Source organism: Neovison vison, chromosome 2, assembly GCF_020171115.1.
Source record: "Neovison vison isolate M4711 chromosome 2, ASM_NN_V1, whole genome shotgun sequence".
Classification (NCBI taxonomy): domain Eukaryota; kingdom Metazoa; phylum Chordata; class Mammalia; order Carnivora; family Mustelidae; genus Neogale; species Neogale vison.
This window is the reverse complement of record NC_058092.1, coordinates 5,438,549-5,457,936: the sequence shown is the minus strand read 5'-3', so window position 1 is coordinate 5,457,936 and position 19,388 is coordinate 5,438,549. Positions and strand designations below refer to the sequence as shown.

The 19,388-nt window shown below is 40.9% G+C and overlaps 1 protein-coding gene across 1 annotated transcript in view; it reads right to left on the bottom strand.

Moving 5' to 3' along the window:
* PER3 (period circadian regulator 3) overlaps positions 1 to 19,388 on the bottom strand; it is a 58,529-nt gene that overhangs the window by 24,327 nt on the left and 14,814 nt on the right. The window contains 7 exon segments of the mRNA XM_044237083.1: positions 924 to 1,097; positions 1,324 to 1,448; positions 1,911 to 2,043; positions 12,365 to 12,491; positions 13,944 to 14,049; positions 17,758 to 17,914; positions 18,174 to 18,280. Of these exon segments, the coding sequence (XP_044093018.1) occupies positions 924 to 1,097; positions 1,324 to 1,448; positions 1,911 to 2,043; positions 12,365 to 12,491; positions 13,944 to 14,049; positions 17,758 to 17,914; positions 18,174 to 18,280 (929 nt within the window).

Here is a 19,388-nt window from a genome sequence, read left to right as displayed (position 1 = left end):
GTTGAAGGTATTAAGAAAGAGACACTAAAAAATGTGCATCTTCCCCTTCCTGAGGGACAAGCTCAGCTCTGATAGAACTATTTTCAGTTTATTAGAAACATAATCTCATCTCCCAACAGCTGTGCCTCTGGCGTCTTCCCACTGACGCCCAGCCCACTCGCCATCTCCGAGGGTCAGTGTGACGATTAAGGGAGTTAATTCCTATGAAGGACTTGGGAGAGATGGCGGCACAGAGTAATAGCTCCACATGCGTTGACGATCTGCCACTGAAGACTAGTAAAGGAACGGAAAAACCGGATTTGACACTTTTGTCAGCAGTTCTTGTCCACCAAATTGTTACAATGACAAAGTCAAAGGATGGGAGGCAGTAAAAAGGAACAAAAAGAAGACATCAGAGTAATTTACCAAGTCATTATGTTATTAAAAGATTTTAAACACACCCTCCTCATGATCACCAGGCCAATAGGAAAATGTGGATGTATACTGGTCAATCTAGTCACAATCACAGAGTCTGACAAGGACACCTTCTTTCAAGGGCAGCAACAAAGTGACCTAATGCAGCCCCACAGGAAACTTCATTAGTGATGGTTAACACTCAGTTCTTACTACTATGTTACTACTTAGTCTAACTACTAAGTTAACACTGAGTTCTTACTACTATGTTATCAGGTACTGTTTCTAAGTGCTTCCCACACATCAGCTGATGTGACAACAAATGACAATGACTTAGAAATACAGTCCCAACTATGCAACCAATATAAACATGACGGTATTTCCAAAAGTTCTTTAACTGAGTCAAAGAAAGGAAAACGTAATTATAATTTAGAGGTCATTCCTAAGTAACTGATGTTAAGGGCTTTCGTTTTCTCACGGTAGTGTAATTCCCGCCGAGCGTACTTGAGAGCAGAAGGTGAATGCGGCACCTGTCTCTGGTGGTGGGGCAGGAAGGAGCGTGCTGCAGTAGCTGCACTGGTTCAGGCCAGAGCCCAGGCTCAGTGCCGTGGGGGCCAGGGTCCTCGGAGTGCCTCCTGCAGCGAGTGTGGGCCGCCCGGTGGTCGGCATCTCCAGGTTGGCTATGGCTGGGATCTGAGACCACACTGGGGGCACAAGAGAAAGTCACAATGAAAAGAAAAATCCCCATAGGAAATTTACAATGAAGACTCAGTTGGCAGATGTTTGTGACTGACGAGCTAAAACTTCTTGGCCATAAAAGAGCCATAAGAAACTTAGGCTCATTTGTAATTAACGAAATAAGATAAAAATTTAGAAACAGAAAGGGATGGCTTTGTAATCATCCTCTTTCGAAGAGGGCATTCGTGTTACCGTGCAAGTGTTCGGCATCATCTGCCTTGTGGTTGTGTCTGTCTTCTTCGGAGGATGAAGAGGTTGTATTGGTACAGGATATGCACTTTCTTTTCAAAGCTGGAATGTTGTAGCTCTTCAGGTATCTGCAACAACAGAATTAGATCACGCATGCCTGCCTGTCCCCTAACTCTGCCACTTCCCGCATTTCTGCTTTTCTCACAACACTTCTGTGTGGGTACTTTGTACTCTCGTGTTTAATGAGGTCTTCCCTGACCATCCCAGCCTCAATCACTGGCCTGTCGTATCTCTTTTACTGTGACCTTGTATTGATCTCCAAATCTTGCTTCATTTAATTTTTATGATCAAGGTCTTTTCTTCTCCACCATGCCATTGCTCCTTCAAAGAAGGGCTCCATCTTCTAATTTTTTGCAGCCCTTGAAATGTTCAATTTATTATAAACTATATGTAAGTAGGCACTCCATAAATATCTAGTGACTTAAGAGTGAAAAATCAAGACAACCAGTAATAAAAGGGCTGTTTTCTTGCTACAGTGATGATGTATACTTTTAGAAAACGGACATGTTCTCAGCACTCGTGTCTCACACCTGGTAACACTGTCAATGCAGTTTATTTGCTGGTGCGATGGGTTATGCTGGTCTTTTCTCCAATCTTCATAAGACTCCACGGGCATACTATTGTTTTTTAATGGCTGGAAGGTAGATGAGGCCTTCTGCTCATCTGAAACAGAACAAAAGGATGTGTAATTAAAAACATTATATACCTGGGGCGCTCAGGTGGCTCAGTTGTTAAGCGTCTGCCTTCGGCTCAGGTCAAGATCCCAGGGTCCTGGGACTGAGTCTGGAATTGGGTTCCCTGCTCAGCAGGAAGCCTGCATCTCCCTCTCCCACGCCCCCTGCTCGTGTTCTCTCTCTCGCTGTGTCTCTCTTTGTCAAATAAGTAAATAAAATCTCTAAAAAATCTATTACATATCTAAGAACTTACCCAACAAAGCTAGATCAGGTCCTTTAGCATTATACATTCAAGAGAATAATATGTAGCTATTAAAGATGAACTCAGCTCTAAAAAACAAAATGCACCGATACAGAAAGATATCCACATGGAATGATTAATGTGTTTTTTTGTTTTTGTTTTTGTTTTTTTTACAAAAAAGGAGTGAATCAGATGTTTCGGCAAAGATTAATAGTAAAACTATCAGGTGGAAGGCTAATGAGGACTTCACGATACTGAGCTGAAACTACCTGCCAAGTGACCGATGGTGGCCTTACCGGGGTTTGGGTGACCAGAGTGAAGTGCAAGGCAGAGCCCTCCAGACCTGTGTCCAACAGGACTTTCTGCAGTGACAGAAATGCCCTGCATCTGTGCTGCCCTGCACCGTGGCCACCAACACCACAGGTGGCCATTAAGCACTTGCAATGTGGCTTCAGCAACTGAGCAACTAAATTTTAAGATTTATTTATCTGTAACTAATTTGAATTTAGTGTGTGGCTAGTAGCTACCATACTGGAAAGAGGGGGAACAGAGAGAAGACACAAGGCCTCAGGTTGGAACTGTGACAAACTTAAATCTTGTGTGGAGAACGACAAGCCAAGAATGGAGGCTGAAAAAGCGCATGGAGAAAGGTAAGAGAGAGCCCGCCAACATGGTGTCATGGAAATCAAGACAGGGAAACTGGTTCAAGGAATGAGGAACCAGTTACATCAAACACTGCTGAGAAGCTGACTTAGCTACCATTGTTGCTGTTAGTGAAGGTCATCTTAGCTGCCTGGCAGATGCTGCTTCACTTCCAGAGGGGATTACAGAAAAAGGCCTGTTTAACTGTCACTTGTTAACTTTTTTTTAAAGATTTTATTTATTTGACACATACACCCACATAGGCAGAGAAAGAGGGAAAAGCAGGCTCCCCACTGAGCAGGGAGCCCGATGTGGGGCTCGATCCCAGGACTCTGGGCTCATGACCTGAACTGAAGGCAGTCGCTTAACCAATAGAGCCACCCAGGCGCCCCAAACTTCTATACTTAAAAAGATTATCTTTAAGATAATAAAAATAGGGGTCTTCAATTTATGACCCTGAAATCAAGAGTCACACACTCCACCAACTAAGCCAGCCAGGAGCTCCTATACTTTTAATTTCTACATAATTTAAACCTTGAAGAGGGTTACAGAAAGAGTAGAGTTCCCGTATACCCCCCACCCTGCTTCTACCGTTACAAAACTATTACCAGAACAAAGAAAACTAAGAAATGCACAGGGGAAACTAGCTTCTCTGTGAAATTTTCCACTCCAGGGTCCAACCGGGGGTCTCACAGTGATTTTAATTGTCAGTGTGTCTTTCCCGACCTCAACTCTTGTGAAGAGTACAGGACAGGAATTCTGTGGAAATGCCCCTCAACCTGAGTTGCCCTGATGTTCTATCATGATGAGTCTGAGGCCTTGCCTCTTGGGGAAGAGTCCCACAGAGGTGCTGTGCCCTTCTCAGTACCTCACGCCAAGGGGACATGACCTTGACATGTTCACTGCTGGTGTGTCAGCCTTGATCACTGGTTAAGGTCTGCCAGGTTTCTTCCACATAAAGTTACTATTTTACATGTAATACATGATGTAAACGATAAATGTTTCAAAGTCGTACTTTGAGGCCATGCAGGCTTTCTCTTACACTTTCACCTACTGGTGAATGGATTTAATGCCACCAAACTGCACATTTTAAAATGGTTAAAGATCGGTTATATACATCCATTCACTGTTGAATGACATCTAGGTTGTTTCCAATTTGGGATGAGTGTGAACGACTGTGATAAACATACACAGACAAGTTCATGTGTGAATTTGAGTTTTTCTTTTACCTGAGTAAATAAGAATGGAATCGCGGAGTCATACGGTAAGAGTATGTTTAATTTATAAGAAACTGCCAAAAAAATTTTTTTTAAGATTTTACTTATTTGTCAGAGAAAGAGAGCGTGTACAAGCAGGTAGAGCGGCAGGCAGAGGGAGAGAGAGAAGCAGACTCCTCACTGAGCAAGGAGCCCGATGCGGGACTCGATCCCAGGACCCTAGGATCATGACCTGAGCCGAAGGCAGATGCTTAACCAACTGAGCCACCCAAATGTCCCAAAAACTGCCAAACTTTTTAAAGAGGATGTACAATTCCACACTGCCTTCAGCACTGCCTGGGGGCTCTGGTTCCTCCGCCTTCTTGCCAGAACTTGGCATTCCCAGTATTTTTTCTTTTACTTTTAGCCATTCTAATGGGTGTGTGAAGGTATCTCATGTGTTTGTTTGTTTTTAAAGATTTTATTATTTGAGAGAGAGAGCATTAAAGGAGAGAGGTCAGCAGGAGAAGCAGACTCCCCACTGAGCAGGGAGCCCAACTCAGGACTCAATCTCGGGACTCCAGGATCATGACCTGAGTCGAAGGCAGTCACTCAACCAGCTGAGCCACCCAGGTGCCCCTCTCATGTGGTTTTAACTTCATAACAACTGAAATTGAGTGTTGTTTCCCATGCTATTTGCCATCTGTGTGTACTTCACTGGAAAAGTGTCAGGTCTCTTGACCATTTTTTGAATGGATTATCTTCTCATTGTTAAATTTTGACAGTTTTTTTTAAGTATTCAGGATATGAATTTTATCTATAACTTGTAAATACTATCTTTTTATTGTCTTACCAACATCTTTCAAGACATCTTTTTTTTTCAATTTATTTATTTTCAGAAAAACAGTATTCATTATTTTTTCACCACACCCAGTGCTCCATGCAATCCGTGCCCTCTATAATACCCACCACCTGGTACCCCAACCTCCCACCCCCCCACCACTTCCAACCCCTCAGATTGTTTTTCAGAGTCCATAGTCTCTCGTGGTTCACCTCCACTTCCAATTTACCCCAACTCCCTTCTCCTCTCTAACACCCCTTGTCCTCCATGCAACAAATATGTTATGCTCCACAAATAAGTGAAACCATATGATAATTGACTCTCTTTCAAGACATCTTTAATTTTATCTATAACTTGTAAATATTGTCTTACCAATGTCTTTCAAGAAGTTTTTAATTTTTATAAAGTCCACTTCATCAATTTTTTTTATGTATCACACTTTTGATGTTGCATCTAAAACCTTTTGCCAAACCCAAGATCACAAAGGTTTTCTCCTAGAAGTTTGTCGTTTTAAGTTTTATATTTAGGTCTATGACCAATTTTGAGTTAACTTTTGTATAACATGTGAGCAGTATGCGGAGGTTCATTTTTTACATATGTGGATATCTCATTGTATAGTACCATTTTTTTTTTGAAAGGCTACCTTTTGTCCATTGATTTGATCTTGCACCTCAAAAACTGACTGTATTTGTGCAGGTCTGTTTTGGAACTCTCTCATCTGTCCACTGATCTTTTCACCAGCGTCACACTGTCTTAACTACAGTGGCTTCACAGTTAAGTCCTGAAATCAGAGAAAGTGTGTCCTCCAACACTGTTACTCTTTTTCAAAATGGTTTTGGCTGTTTTAGTTTCTTTTTTTCCCCCCATAGAAGTTTGGGGATCCATGTGATGATACTTATTCATAAACAAAATCCTGTTGAGAGTTTACTTAGGATGACATTAAATGTACAGATCAAACTGGGGAGAACTGATAATATTGTGTATTCCAAACCATGAACAGGATATATCTTTTCATTTACTTAGTACTTTTTAATTTAAAGTTTTTCTTTTTATCAGTGTCTTGAAGTTTTCTGCATATGGATTTTTCCACATATTCTGTTGGATTTTTATATAAGTATTTTATATAGATAAAAAATTTACATAGTAGTTTAATTTAAAAAAATTCTGTTCCAATTGTTCCTTGTTAGTACATAGAACTTTAACTGGTCTTATATGTTGACCATGTATTTATAACCTTGCTAAAGTCAGAAGAAGCTTTTTTATAGATTTTTTGGAATTTTTCTGTTAGACAATCCTGTCATCTGCAAATAGAGTTTTATTTCTTCCTTTCCAATCTGTTATGTCTTTTATTTCTCTTGCCTATTACACTGCAGGACTTTCAGTTTGATGTTAAGATGTGGTTAGTGGATACCCTTCACCTATTCTCCAGGTTAGGGTGGAAGCATTCTCTCACCATCAAGCATAATGTTAGCTATAGGGTTTTGTAGATTCCTTTTTTGTTAGGTTAATGAAATCCCTTATCCACTTCTAATTTTTGAGCATTTATCATGTGTGGGTGTTCAATTTGTCACATGCTTTTTCTCCATCTATTAAAATAATCTGTTGGGTTTGTCTTTTTTATTCTATTAATATGGTGAATAAATGTGACTGGCTTTCACATAGGAACCAGCCTTGCATTCCTAGGATAACTCTTACTTGGTTGTGATATATTTGTCCTTTTTATACATTACTGGTTTTGATTTGGTGGTATGTAACTGGGGATTTTACAAATATGTTGGCAATGGATCCTCGTCTGTAGTTTTCTTGAATTGTATTTATTTTGTTTCAGTATTAAGGTAATAATGGGCTCATAAAAGGAGTCTGGGAGTTTCCTTTTCAAGCTGCCTTCTTCTATCTTCTATTTTCTGAAAAAGATTATGTAAAAACTGGCATTATTTCTTCCTTGAATGTTTGATAGAACTCTCCAGTGAAACCAACTGGGCCTAGAGTTTTCTTTTTGGAAGGTATTTAACTTCAAATTAAAGATCTGTAGTAGATATGTCTATTCTAGTGGTTTTTCACTGAGTTCTGATAGGTTCTTTAAGTTATTAATAGACCAAAGTGATAGGAATAGAGTTGTTTGTAGTCCCTTTAACACCTACAGGGTCTTTCATTCCCAATAGTGGGTATTTCTGTCTTGTTTTCTTATTCAGTATGGCTAAAGTTTTGTTAATTTTATCAGCTCTCGATTTCATTAATTTTCTCTTATTGATTTCTGCTCTCAATTCCATTGACATTTGGTTTTTATGATTTCTTTCCTTCTGCTGTCCTTGGATTTAAGTTGCTCTTCTTGCTCTTGTTTCTCAAGGAGGAAGCTTAGATTATTGATTTGAAACCTTTCTTCTTTTTCCCATAAAGCCACTTAATGCTACATAAATCTCCCTTTAAGCACAGTTTTAGCTGCATTCCACAAATTTGTTGTTTTTAATTCATTCATTTCAAAATGTTTTTACTTCCCTTAAGGCCCTGACCTGTGGGTCATTCAGAGGTATGGTCTTTAATTTCCAAACACTTGGCATTTTCTAGATAAACCTTCCTGTTACTGATTTCTGTTTAATCCATTAGGTCAGAGAATATATTTGGTCTGATTTATATATTTTTTAAAATTTATTTATTTGACAGATCACAAGTGGGTAGAGAGGCAGGCAGAGACAGAGAGAGGGGGGAAGCAGGCTCCCCGCTGAGCAGAGAGCCTGATGCAGGACTCAATCCCAGACCCCTGGGATCATGACCTGAGCTGAAGGCAGAGGCTTTAACCCACTGAGCCACCCAGGCGCCCTTGGTCTGATTTATATTTTTAAAAAATTGCTAAGGCTTGTATGATAGCCCAGAATAAGGACTATTTTGATAATGGTCTATCTGCCTTTGGAAAAAATAAGCATCACATTGTCAGTTGAGGTGTTCCATAAAGGTCCATTACACCAATCTTGTTGACAGCAGTGTTCAGGTCTTCTGCATCTTTACTGATCTTCTGTCCACTTGCTTTATCAGTTACAGAGAGAGGTGAATTATATTCTCTAATACCACTACAGATTTATTTTTCAAAGTCTTTATCAGTGTTTACAACTCATGTATTTTGAAGCTCTGGTGTTCAGTGCATAAACTTTTAAAACGGTTACATGCTCTCAGATAATCAGCCCCTCTGTTGTCATGCAATATCCCTGAAACCCTGATAATGTTGCTTGTCCTAAAGTCTACACTACCTAATATGAATACAGCTTTCCAGCTTTCTTTGGATTCCTTTTAGCATGCATATCTTTTCTAAGCTTTTGCTTTTACCCTATGTTTTTATTTGCAAAATGGGTTCTTGCAGATACTATGCAGCTGCCTCTTATTTTTTTCATACAATTGACAATTTGAGTCTCCCAGCTGGTACACTGAGAACATTCACATTTAATGTGATTACTGGAACAATGGAATTAAAATATGCCATTTTGCTAGCAGTTTTCCATTTATTTCATCTGGGTGCTTATTTTCTGCCTTGTTTTGTATTGAATGTTTTAAATTCCACTTTATCTTCTCTGCTGACATTACTTATACTTATTCAGAAATCAGTTCTAATGATTGTTCTAAAGTTCACAACATATACCTTTAAGGACTCTTAATTCAACATTTCACTTCTGGTGTAAGGATTCCGTAGCGGCACATTCCCAGTGCCTCTCCTGATCCTTCGCAATATTTTTACATATGTCACAAATGCAGAAGAGTCATTTCTACTTTAGTCAGTTACCTTCTAGGGCAACTGAAAATAAGTAAAAAATAAAATATCTTCATTAATTCCATTCCCAGTGCTTTTCATTTTGTTATGCCGATCCAAGTTTTACATCTGGTACTGTATTCCTTCCATCTTTAGAAATTCCCTTAGTGTTTCTCACAGAAGAAATCTGCTGGCAATACATTCCTCCCTCCCCACTTTTGTTTGAGAAATTTTTATTTCCTTCATTTCTGAAAGATACTTTCCACTAGGTAGAGAATTCTGAGCTAGCAGTTTTATTTTTCCTCTGAAGACATTTAGTCTTCTAATATACATGGTGTCTAAAGAAATGTCTTCTGTAATTCTTATCTTTCTCTGTATGTAGTCTGTCTTTGTTGCTCTGGTTGGCTTCATGATATCCTCTTTGCTTCTGTTTTCAGCAGTTTGAGTATATTTCCAAGTATGTGGTGGTTTTTTCCTTTTTTCAAGTATGTAGTATTTTTATTTTGTGATTGGCTTTTCTTCCTTATTTTTGTATTCACACTATTTGATGTTCTTCATCTCTGTGGGAAATTCTTGACCATTATTTCAAGTATTTCTTCTGGGATTCCAATCACTCTTATGTTAGATCATTTGATTGTGTCTCCAAATTCTGAGAGGCTCTATTCTGTATGTTTCTTTCTGTGTTTCAGTTTGTATAATTTCTTTTTTAAAAAAAATCTAACAATTCTTTTTTTTTTTTAAGAGTTTTATTTATTTGACAGACAGAGATCACAAGTAGGCAGAGAGGCAGGCAGAGAGAGGAGAAAGCTGTCTCCCTGCTGAGCAGAGAGCCCGATGTGGGGCTTGATCCCAGAACCCTGGGATCATGGCCTGAGCCGAAGGCAGAGACTTTAACCCACTAAGCCACCCAGGTGCCCCAAGTTTCTGTAATTTCTATGTAATCTATCTTCAAGTTTACCGATTCTTTTCTTGATTGTGTTGAGTGCCCATCAGATGTATATGTGCATCTCTAATGTCTCCATTTGATCCTTCCATCGCTATGCTACGATTACCTATGTGGTTTTGCATGTTGCTTCCTGTCCATTAGAGCCTTTAATGTATTATCTGTAGTTACTTTAAATTCTCTGTCAGATCGTTTCCAATAGCTGTGTCATGTCTGACTCTTGTTCTGATGAGTGCTTCGTCTTTTGGGAGTTTTTTCCTTTGCCCTTACATATGTTTCATAATTTGTTGAAAACTAACCATCTTGATAAGACAGCAGAGACTGCACATGCCTTTCCTTCTGCTGGGGCTGTGTTCAAGTTAACCTGATTTGTTGGCCAGGACTGAGATTTGTTGTTGCTATGGTTTTACTCCATATATCACAGCTTTCAAATTGTTCTAGTGACACGGTGGCTAGTGTGCTACAGAGCTTTGGGTTTTTGCCAGTCGTTGCTCCACTTGCAGACTTGGATCTTCCCTTTGCATTCATTGTGCCTCTCGTGAGTACTGATTCCATCAGCTGATGCACCAGTATCCAGGACTTGATCTCAATCTCCCTACATGCATGTGTCCCCCTTAGATTTTAGGCCTATTGGCTACCCCAGAGCCTTCGCACACTGACGGGTTCAAGAAAGCTCATGAACTTACTGCCATATGACTTTTTTCCTTGTCCATTTGGAATGATGCTCTTTCCAGTTCTCCTTGACCACAAACCAAAGCACACTCACCCTGAATGAGTTCAGTTCATGGATCAATGTTTCTCTGTCAGGCGCTGACACACTAGAAGTGGAATAGTCCATTTTCCCCAGGTTCCCCAACTGCTTCTGGCAGCTGGCATCAGTATCTGTAGCTGATGAAAGGGATTTTTATCTTCATTATTCCTTGCCTTTCCATATTAACTTCTAAAATTTCCCTTCTCATTCTATTTTAAAACCAAACCTGCCCTCATAAGAAAAGTGAAAATACAAATTTAAAAACTTATGTTCTTGTTGGCTCTGACACCCTGTATATAGAACATGTATACAATGATTATTCAGTATTTTCCTCATGATTTGTGCTATTTCTAATATTTAAATTACAACATTTTATCTTTCAGTTACATACTTGTTTTTCTTGAATAAGAAGTAATAAAATTTTTTTACTAGCTCTTTAAACTTGTAGGTCTTAAAATATTAATAAAATCAACATGCCCAAGTAACAATAGTTCCCCCCAAACAGTATCAAATGGCAGATTTTCCCTTTTCCCCAAAAGTCATATGCTATGTGTTAGAGTCAAATAACTGAGTAGGTATTATTCTCCTAAGTAGGTATCATTCTCTACAACAGCATCATAAATACACAGAATTAGTTATAGCTTGAATTTTATAAAATGGCAAATGATGGAATATTGGTGTCTGCTTAAAAACATGGCCTTCACACCATGGTACTGATAGCATTTGCAGACTAATGGTAAATGATAAGAACTGGAACAAAGCAGAAGGTGAGAAACAATTTGTACTCTGACAAGAAACACAGAAGTCAGGACATAAAATCGTGGACCTAACATGAGGTCCTAGGCCCAAGCAGCAGTGAGCAGCACAAAGTGGACCAGACAATAAAGAAAACATTTAGAAATTTTAGCCTTCAAATACCCCTAAAGAAGTTCCAGTGCTAGGACATGGGTTAACAATAAACAGCAAAGAAGATACTCAAATTCATTTGCAGAGAGGGAATTGGATGGTTTCAAGGGACAAAAAAAAAAAAAAAAAAAAAAGGTATTGTTTCTATCTCATGCCCTTACGTCCATGGCAAAAGAGACAAGTAGTATGTTAAACTCCCTATCAAGGAGACAAAAAACCCTCAAAGACTAGACATGGTCTATCCAGAAGGCTGCCTAGGAGCTCCTCATGATATCACCTATAGCAGCAGGTGGACGTTTTTGTTTTGTGAATCATGACAAGACTTGAAAAATATAGCTACTATTTTTAAAAAATTTTATTGACCTTAAGAGAATTTCACCCCTACTGTGTAAAATACCCCCATCTGACAATGTTAGAGACCATTAATAACATTCGGGGGACAAACCAATAAAGGCTTCCAAAGTTATATTAACATTCGGGAAGACAAATGAAGGGAAAGACAGCTAAACTAAAAAGTTAATGTAATTTGATCTCTACATTATAGATCTTTCCTCTACTGTATAAGGCCAGCAGGCTGACTTTTCTAAAAAATGTCAGTTATCATGAGTGATCCAATTCCTCTGGAATGTTCCTTACCTCATATGTGAGAAAAGTAAACATGCATCCAAAAAAAAAAGGAGTCCCTAGTTTTTCATTCTATTTAGATCATAAATATTCATTTGTTGTTAAGGACAGGAAGGGATTACTAGAGCCGCACTGTAAAATTAACCCTTTCGGTAGACAGATGCCTCATGGTCAAGGGAGGGGGGCGGTCTACGAATCTGTATTATCAGAAACATGAGTTCGTCAGTGGAAATACGCAGAGATCACTCTCTATGCCGTTTGGCTTTCAGAGCAGCATTTGCCGCGACCACTAGCATCATTACCACCATCACCCGGCAAGTCAGCACGAAGGGCCGCAGCACTGGGGGCGGCTTCGTGCTCGCATGCGCCACGCCCACACAGAAGAGGGCGCGCCCGCGGGCACAGGTTGGGGGCTGCCCCGCTGACTCACCGCCAAGCCATCCCGGGCGCGTCCCTGTCACCCGCGTATCTGGGGGCTTGGCCGTTGACTCCACGTAGAGCTGCTGTCCCAGAGTCGTAGTTTTGTTTCCACTGGCGTACACCTGCTGCGAAGGCAACTTCGAGAAAAAGAACGACAGAATACGTTTCAAACATTAGAAAATCAAAAGCGACACGATAAGCACAGTAAAAGAACACGTGTCCCTTCCGGCTCTCCGGGGCCATGAGGAGAGGCGCGGTAACCGCGTTCACTCGCTTTCCCGCTGCGCCGCGACACTCTCCACACACCCGTGCCCAGCACGGTCGGTAGCTGCGAGAAGGCCCGCGAGGACCCCGAGCAGCCCCTCCCGAAGGTGCGATTTTCCTTCTACAGGCAGTTTGCAAACCAAAATGGACGAGGACGTCTGTTCCTCAAACACGGTCCCAGCGGGCCCGGAACATACAGCAGCAAGTCCCTGCGCCGAGGGGCAGACGCGCTCCCCTCTCGTTTCACAGCACATGGCAGGAGACGGACAGGACGTCGGGTGCGCGCGCACGCATGCACACGGACGCACGACGTCGCTCACGTACCGGTTCCCGGCGCGCGGCCTCGGCGCGGGGCCCGCTTGACTCACTGGACGCCGCGAGCCGGCCGCAGGGCGCCTGGGAGCCGCTGCCGCCCAGGCTTCCGAAGCCGCTGGAGGCGCCTCCGTGAACGGACTGAAGGAAGAAGGAGCCGCGCTCGAGTTCTGGCGACGCCGCCGGGCGGAGAGCTGCAGCCGCCCCCTCAGAGCTTACACTGCGGCGGCCTCCCGGATACCCTGCGCCCGGCGGAGGCGGACGCCCCTAACTGGGCAGCTGACAGAAAGAGCCCGTCCTCGCCTTCCGGCGCTTCTCGGGGCAGGGCCTCATTTTCTAGTCTACGAGGGCGCTTCTACAACAGCGAGTCTTTAGAAAGCCACAGAGAACAGAGGGGACAAACTACAAAACAAACTCTGTGCCACGCTGAGAACGGACGGGAGAAATGCAACAGACCCCAAGCTTCGCTCCGCGAACATCACTCGTGAACCCCCGTCTGGAAACTAGTGGGCTCGTGGCTACCAGTTTATTAATGGAACCTCCAGTAGGAATCGGTGTTGGCATTTGTTTTCAACAGGTGGTCTTCCCCGCGCCCGCCTTGTAACAGCCAGACGTGGAGACCTGCCATCCCTGGGTCCCCACCTTTAAAATCGGAATCATTTTTTAAAAAATGCTGCAGCCCAGCTCTGCAGCTCCGTGCAACGGTACCGGTAGGGAAATAAGGAAGCGGCTCTGGTTTAGGACCCGCTTCCCTGTCTTCCCTGCCGGCTTGGTTTGCGCTGTTAGAGTGCGATCCTACAAGAATGTGCTGTGCATTTACTCCTCTCAGTAGAAGGAAAACAAGATGAATAAGAAGCTAAAGACAAAACCAGGAAGATAAAAATTCCCGGAACGCAGGGCATGAAGATTTCTACCCCCTTGCGGTGTACTTTTTTGTGAGGTCACTTCGCTAAGATCGACTGTTAAAACACGATCATGGAAATTCTGTTTGCTTTTTTAAAATCTCACTTTACCTGTAAGAGAAGTTTGTGAATTTGTTCTTGTAGTTCTGTTATGTCTTTGTCATGACTGTTCGTCTTCCTTTTTCTGGTAGCAAAAACATCCTCATTCAGGGGACTCCTGCAAAATGCCAAGCAGAAGATGGGGTCAGGCAATTAAAAATTAATTTACAATGAAGTCTAAAGTGATTTTTAAACAGAATGTTCAAATAATAAATCTATACTTGTACAAAGCAACTCTTTGACTTCAAATAGAAAATATAAAGCAAATCCCATTCGTGGAGGCAAAAAAAAAAAAATACTAAGACGTTATAAGGCTTCTTTGGATCACCTAAAGCGCTAACCTTTGGACATCTATGTCCGCATTGTTTTGCAGAAATCTAAAGATTTCTTTAGATACCAAAATATCTGCAACAACTACTGGTCTCAAAATTTAACATTAACTGAGTAACCTCTTGTAGAAATTTAAGACCCTAGGTCCACCAAACAACATTTGATGTTTAACATACATAATCACTTCAGCAACCCAACTCTTGGTGCAACTGTGACTATCAAAACCTGAAGTCTTGTTTACACCAGAGCATTTCAAAACCATGACCTGAACACAGCAAGAGGAAGATGTGCCAGCAGAAAACATCACAGAGAAGAAAATGACGTTCATTAAGGACCTTCTATGTGACAGGAACCATGCCACTTTTATACAGCAAGAATAACATTTTCTAAACCCTTACGATGTGCCAGGCACCATTCCAAATGCTCTAGCAAGTATTACCTCCTTCACTGGAGCTGAAAACTTCTCAAAGTCACCTAGCTGGTAAAGTCTAAACAGGAATTCATGAAGGGTCCAGAGTCTAGGCTTTGGAGTACACTTTTGCCACCATAGTGTATCACCTCTCAGTACCTCAGTAACCGAAGTACTATTAACGTGATGCACTAAGTCAGACACGTCATCTCCTGAGTCCTCACAACTCAGGAATCAAGAAGCAAGAATCATCGTGATGCCAGAGAGGTTGGTTCACTTGCTGACACTCATACCTGAAAAGCAGCAGTCAGGGTTTGAATCTACATGCCTGACTCCAAAGCCAGTGCCTTCCCTCTTCTATTCTGCCACCCTGCTGTTTCTCACAACTTTTAACACACAACCCAATTCCCTAAGAACTGAGATACTTTCCCAAAGATTGAAATAATTATTAATTACCAATGTCATAAAAGTAGTCAGGTAGAGCTCTGCCTTTGGAGACAGAGCCCCATGGCAATGTCTTCTTTGGCATGCAGACCGTGGGTGGTGCCCATCGATAGTTATCAACACAGCATGATGTATGTGGAATATACATGGCAAACTGTGCTTGAATGCACCACCTGACACACTGTACACAGCACCCCTTTGGCCCGTCTGCTACCCGTTCTCCCCAGCTTCCCATTGGCATCTGAGCTCTGTGGGGTCAGTCTCTCTGGCCTGCTGTGTTCACCTCTCTGGTACCTCCAACTGTGCCAGGCACATACAAGAATGAATCCATCAGAGAAGGAGCAGTCTTGGCTGGGAGTGGGGGGTAAGGTTACATCTGACCCATGATAAATATGGCTATGCACTATGAGCTTGATACATTCCAGAAACATTTGGTTTGCTTGTCAAATGAAATTCTGGAACAGAAATAGAACCAACTGCTTTGTGTTGTGAGATCTATTCCTGTCCGTGAAGCTTTCTACAAAACCAGGTTGTACCTTTAGTCAGTAATCACATAACTCAAGATAATGAATGTGCAGGCTGTGGAGATGCAGCCTTGACCTTAAAGTGGCAAATGCCATGGAATGCTAGGCCACTGGCTATGGAAGGACACTGCTTGAGGAGTCAGGGAGAAAACCTGGTTCTTCTCTCCACTTCCCAACCTCCTCCTCAAGTGACCTCTACAAAAGTTACTCTGTCGCCGAGTATATGGATATTATCTGGAGGATGAGAGGTAACAGCACATCACTGCCTGCCCACAGAGAGGTGGCTAGGTTCCCCGCTGAACACCCTCACTGTACCCCCTCATTGTTCCCATTTCAACCTCACACTTGCCAAAACTCCACTCAACATGCCATTTCTAGGTCTGGGCTCTCCCACTGCACTGTGGGCCCCAGGTCAGGGGAGATGTCTGTGTGGTCTACCATCTTAGTCTCACAGTCTAGCACAATGCCCAGCATAGCAGGTGACACATAAATACTCGTAAAAAGTTGTATAAATATAATGGATGATTATTTCAAAAGAGCAATGAACATTTACTAGACTCTAAATTTTTCCCTCACATCATCCTGGAAATTGAGATGCAAATGCTGAGTATTTTTTAATTGCAAACACTGTGAGTACTTATATTATCAGTTAATTTCATACATCATGTAATCACACTGAAAGGACAATTGGGGCATCTAGGACATGGCTCTGGCACTGACGGGGAGGGCACAAAGACCAATGGACAGACACCCAGGGGACACCTCATGAGAGCAATCGTACTTGCTCTAGGGTTTCCTATAGTCCTACTAAGCAACCACCTGATTTTATTTTCCTTTCCCTACAGATTTCCCTACCAGAAAAAAAAAAAGTCCTTTCTGGCCAATATGAATAATACTGACTTGGCAGTCATATTTCTGATCCTAGTTACTACATTAGTTTTCTAGCAGAAGTTGGTCTCTTGAGTTAGGGTAGCAAGGAGCACTTTTCTCCCATTAGGGTTCCAGACCTGCTCTACTGAGAAGCCAAACCCAAAGCACAAAGACATAGGAGGACCTTGGGACCATTTCTCACCATGGCTAGGTATCTTGTATTATGTAGTATTAAAACACGACAAAATAAGTCTTAACTGGTACACCTACGTTCTCCGTTTTATGCTTATGTGCACAAAGCTGTATGACAAAACACAAAAGACATGATTTCTCAACCTTAGCATGATTCTGAAGAGTTAAGTATAATTTCCATGCTTAAAAAAAAAAAAAAAAAAAAACAAAAGATACCACAGGGGAACCTATGGCCCAGCTGAGAAATTTACAGTTCAATTTTAATTTTAAGCCAAAAAGTCAAGGGACTGGGAGTATTTTAGGCTCCAAGAGTGGGGGGGGGAACTGGACAAGTAGCAGTGATCAAAGAGGGTAGAGTCAGCCATATTGTCAGGAAAAAAAAAAACTAAGCATCTAATTTTTAAAAATAAAGATTTGATAAAATGGACACAAATAAGTGGAATTTGACAGCAGAAGTTGATATAAAATAGTTTACATGGTCACTAAAGAGAACTTCAAAATTCAGAGAAGAAAAAAAACAACACACACACACAAAGAACACACCTCACCCCATTACCCTACACAGAGTCAAAATTTGTATTTTATTTCCTTTCTTCTTCTTCCTACTTCACAGTGTTTATGTGTCATTTGAACACATTTATATTCATATAGTATAAACAATTTTGTATGCTGCCTTTTAAATCTGATATATATTTCTCATGTTATATAATCTTTGGAAAAATTTCCTTTGGCCAATAATATAACACGTCAAACAAATAGTCTAGAACTTAATGATTGACATATAAGCTACTCTAAGTCTGCCATTATGATTGAACATGGTGCAAAATATATCTTTTCTTTATAAAGCTCCTCTATAGGCCCATTTCCTTAGACTGTTTCCATAAGGGAATCATGAGGGCAAAGAGGTAGAAATCTTTCAAGGTCCTTGGAAGACCAAAAAAAAAAAAAATCTGTGCCTTATTTAGTTATGTGTCAACTGAGTCAAAGGGAGTCATGTGTGGAAGAATACTATTTGGTAAGAACGGTCTTCTAGAACCATGAACACTGACTGACTTACGTTCGAACTTTATGCCAACCAATGATGAAAGACACCTTCCGGCTCCATGGGTTCACAAAGCTGGACCAGCTGGAGTCCAAGATGACATAATCTCCATTTTGGGTACAAAATCAGATGGGTGAGTGTTCAAAGGGAGGGTGGCCTGCATACTTCAAGACTGTAGAAGATAATACCACAAGATTAGAATTTATTGAATGCATATTTAGTGCAAATATTTTTTCTAGGAATTTTTAAGTTCTTCAGATGTCAATACAGAAAAAAATAGTTTTAGCAGCTTCAACACAGTACTCACTTGTTAAAGGTTGAACTCTAGAGATAAAGAGCTTATGAGAAGCTCTAACATGAAATGAAATGAAAAATTAGAGCAGAGAAGTCGTTACAGAAAATCTTCCTCCAATAAAGAAGCAGGTCCTTACCTTTTTGGTGTACAGTGAGCAAGAGAGAACGATCTTCTGGGTGCAGATAAGCTAAAACGGATGTTCCCATCAGATCCTGAGGTAGATAACCCAGCAAAGGCACTGCTCTGGGATAGAGATACAACACAGATAGCGTGTTACATGCAGCAAGTAATTTTCAGACTTTATACACTTTCAACAATACTTTTTAACTTAATTCTACCTAAGAAAAAGAAAAGGCATGCAGAAGATATCATTCCAGCATTTATAAAAGGGGTCGTGGGGAAATGGTTCCACAATCTAAGAGATGCTGGGCACTGGACATGTGTTGAAGTCACCTATGGAACTTTCTAGAAAATGATTCAGAGTCTCACCACTGGCTAACTAAATCAGTTTCTGGGGTAAGACCAGAAATCTGTATTTTTAGCAAGTTCCACAAGCGTCTCAGACACCCCTCCTAATTTACAAAGTTTACAAAGGTCACATCGTAATGCAGAAGAATGCTGATGGTGTTAAGTGAATAAAGCAGGGTGCATATTTATCCAGCACGATTAAAACTGTGCAGAAACAGTGTCTCCCAGAAGGTAGAAACAGACAGACACCAGGAACACAAAGACATGTGCAGAATGGAGCTTCACAGGAAGGCAGTGAATGCACAGTTCTCATGTTCAATCACATAGAAAGAACGGACTCTATGAGTGTTTTCTGTGAGTCCAAATTCACAACCAGTGTCTAATACAATAAATTTAAGCCATTACCAGGGTATCTGCAGCTAAATATTCTTACTCTCTAAAGATTCCATGATACAAAGTATTTCATCAATTACTGTTTAGTTTCAGGATACCTATTATTACATAAACCTATTTTCAGATGTTAAGATTTTTTAAAAATCAAAATGAAAAGCTATCATAACTATGCCAACCATTTTGACTGTTGGTTTCCACTTCCATGTGCCTTGGTGCACTGAGTGCCTGATTTTCTGATTTCACGAATAAGTAAATTCAAAAATAAACATGGGAAGAAACAAAGGGTACTCAACAGGGGATAACAGTATTTATTTTTCCAAATAAAAGTATTAAAAAACAACAATAAGCAATGACTACTATCTGCTATATGATTCTTTAAGAGCACTTTAATACCAAAAAAAGTAGAAAAGACATCAGTTCAAAATGACTGATGCCTTAAATTAAGTAAACTTAGCTTTACAAAAAAAAAAAAAACCACTTCTTATTTCTC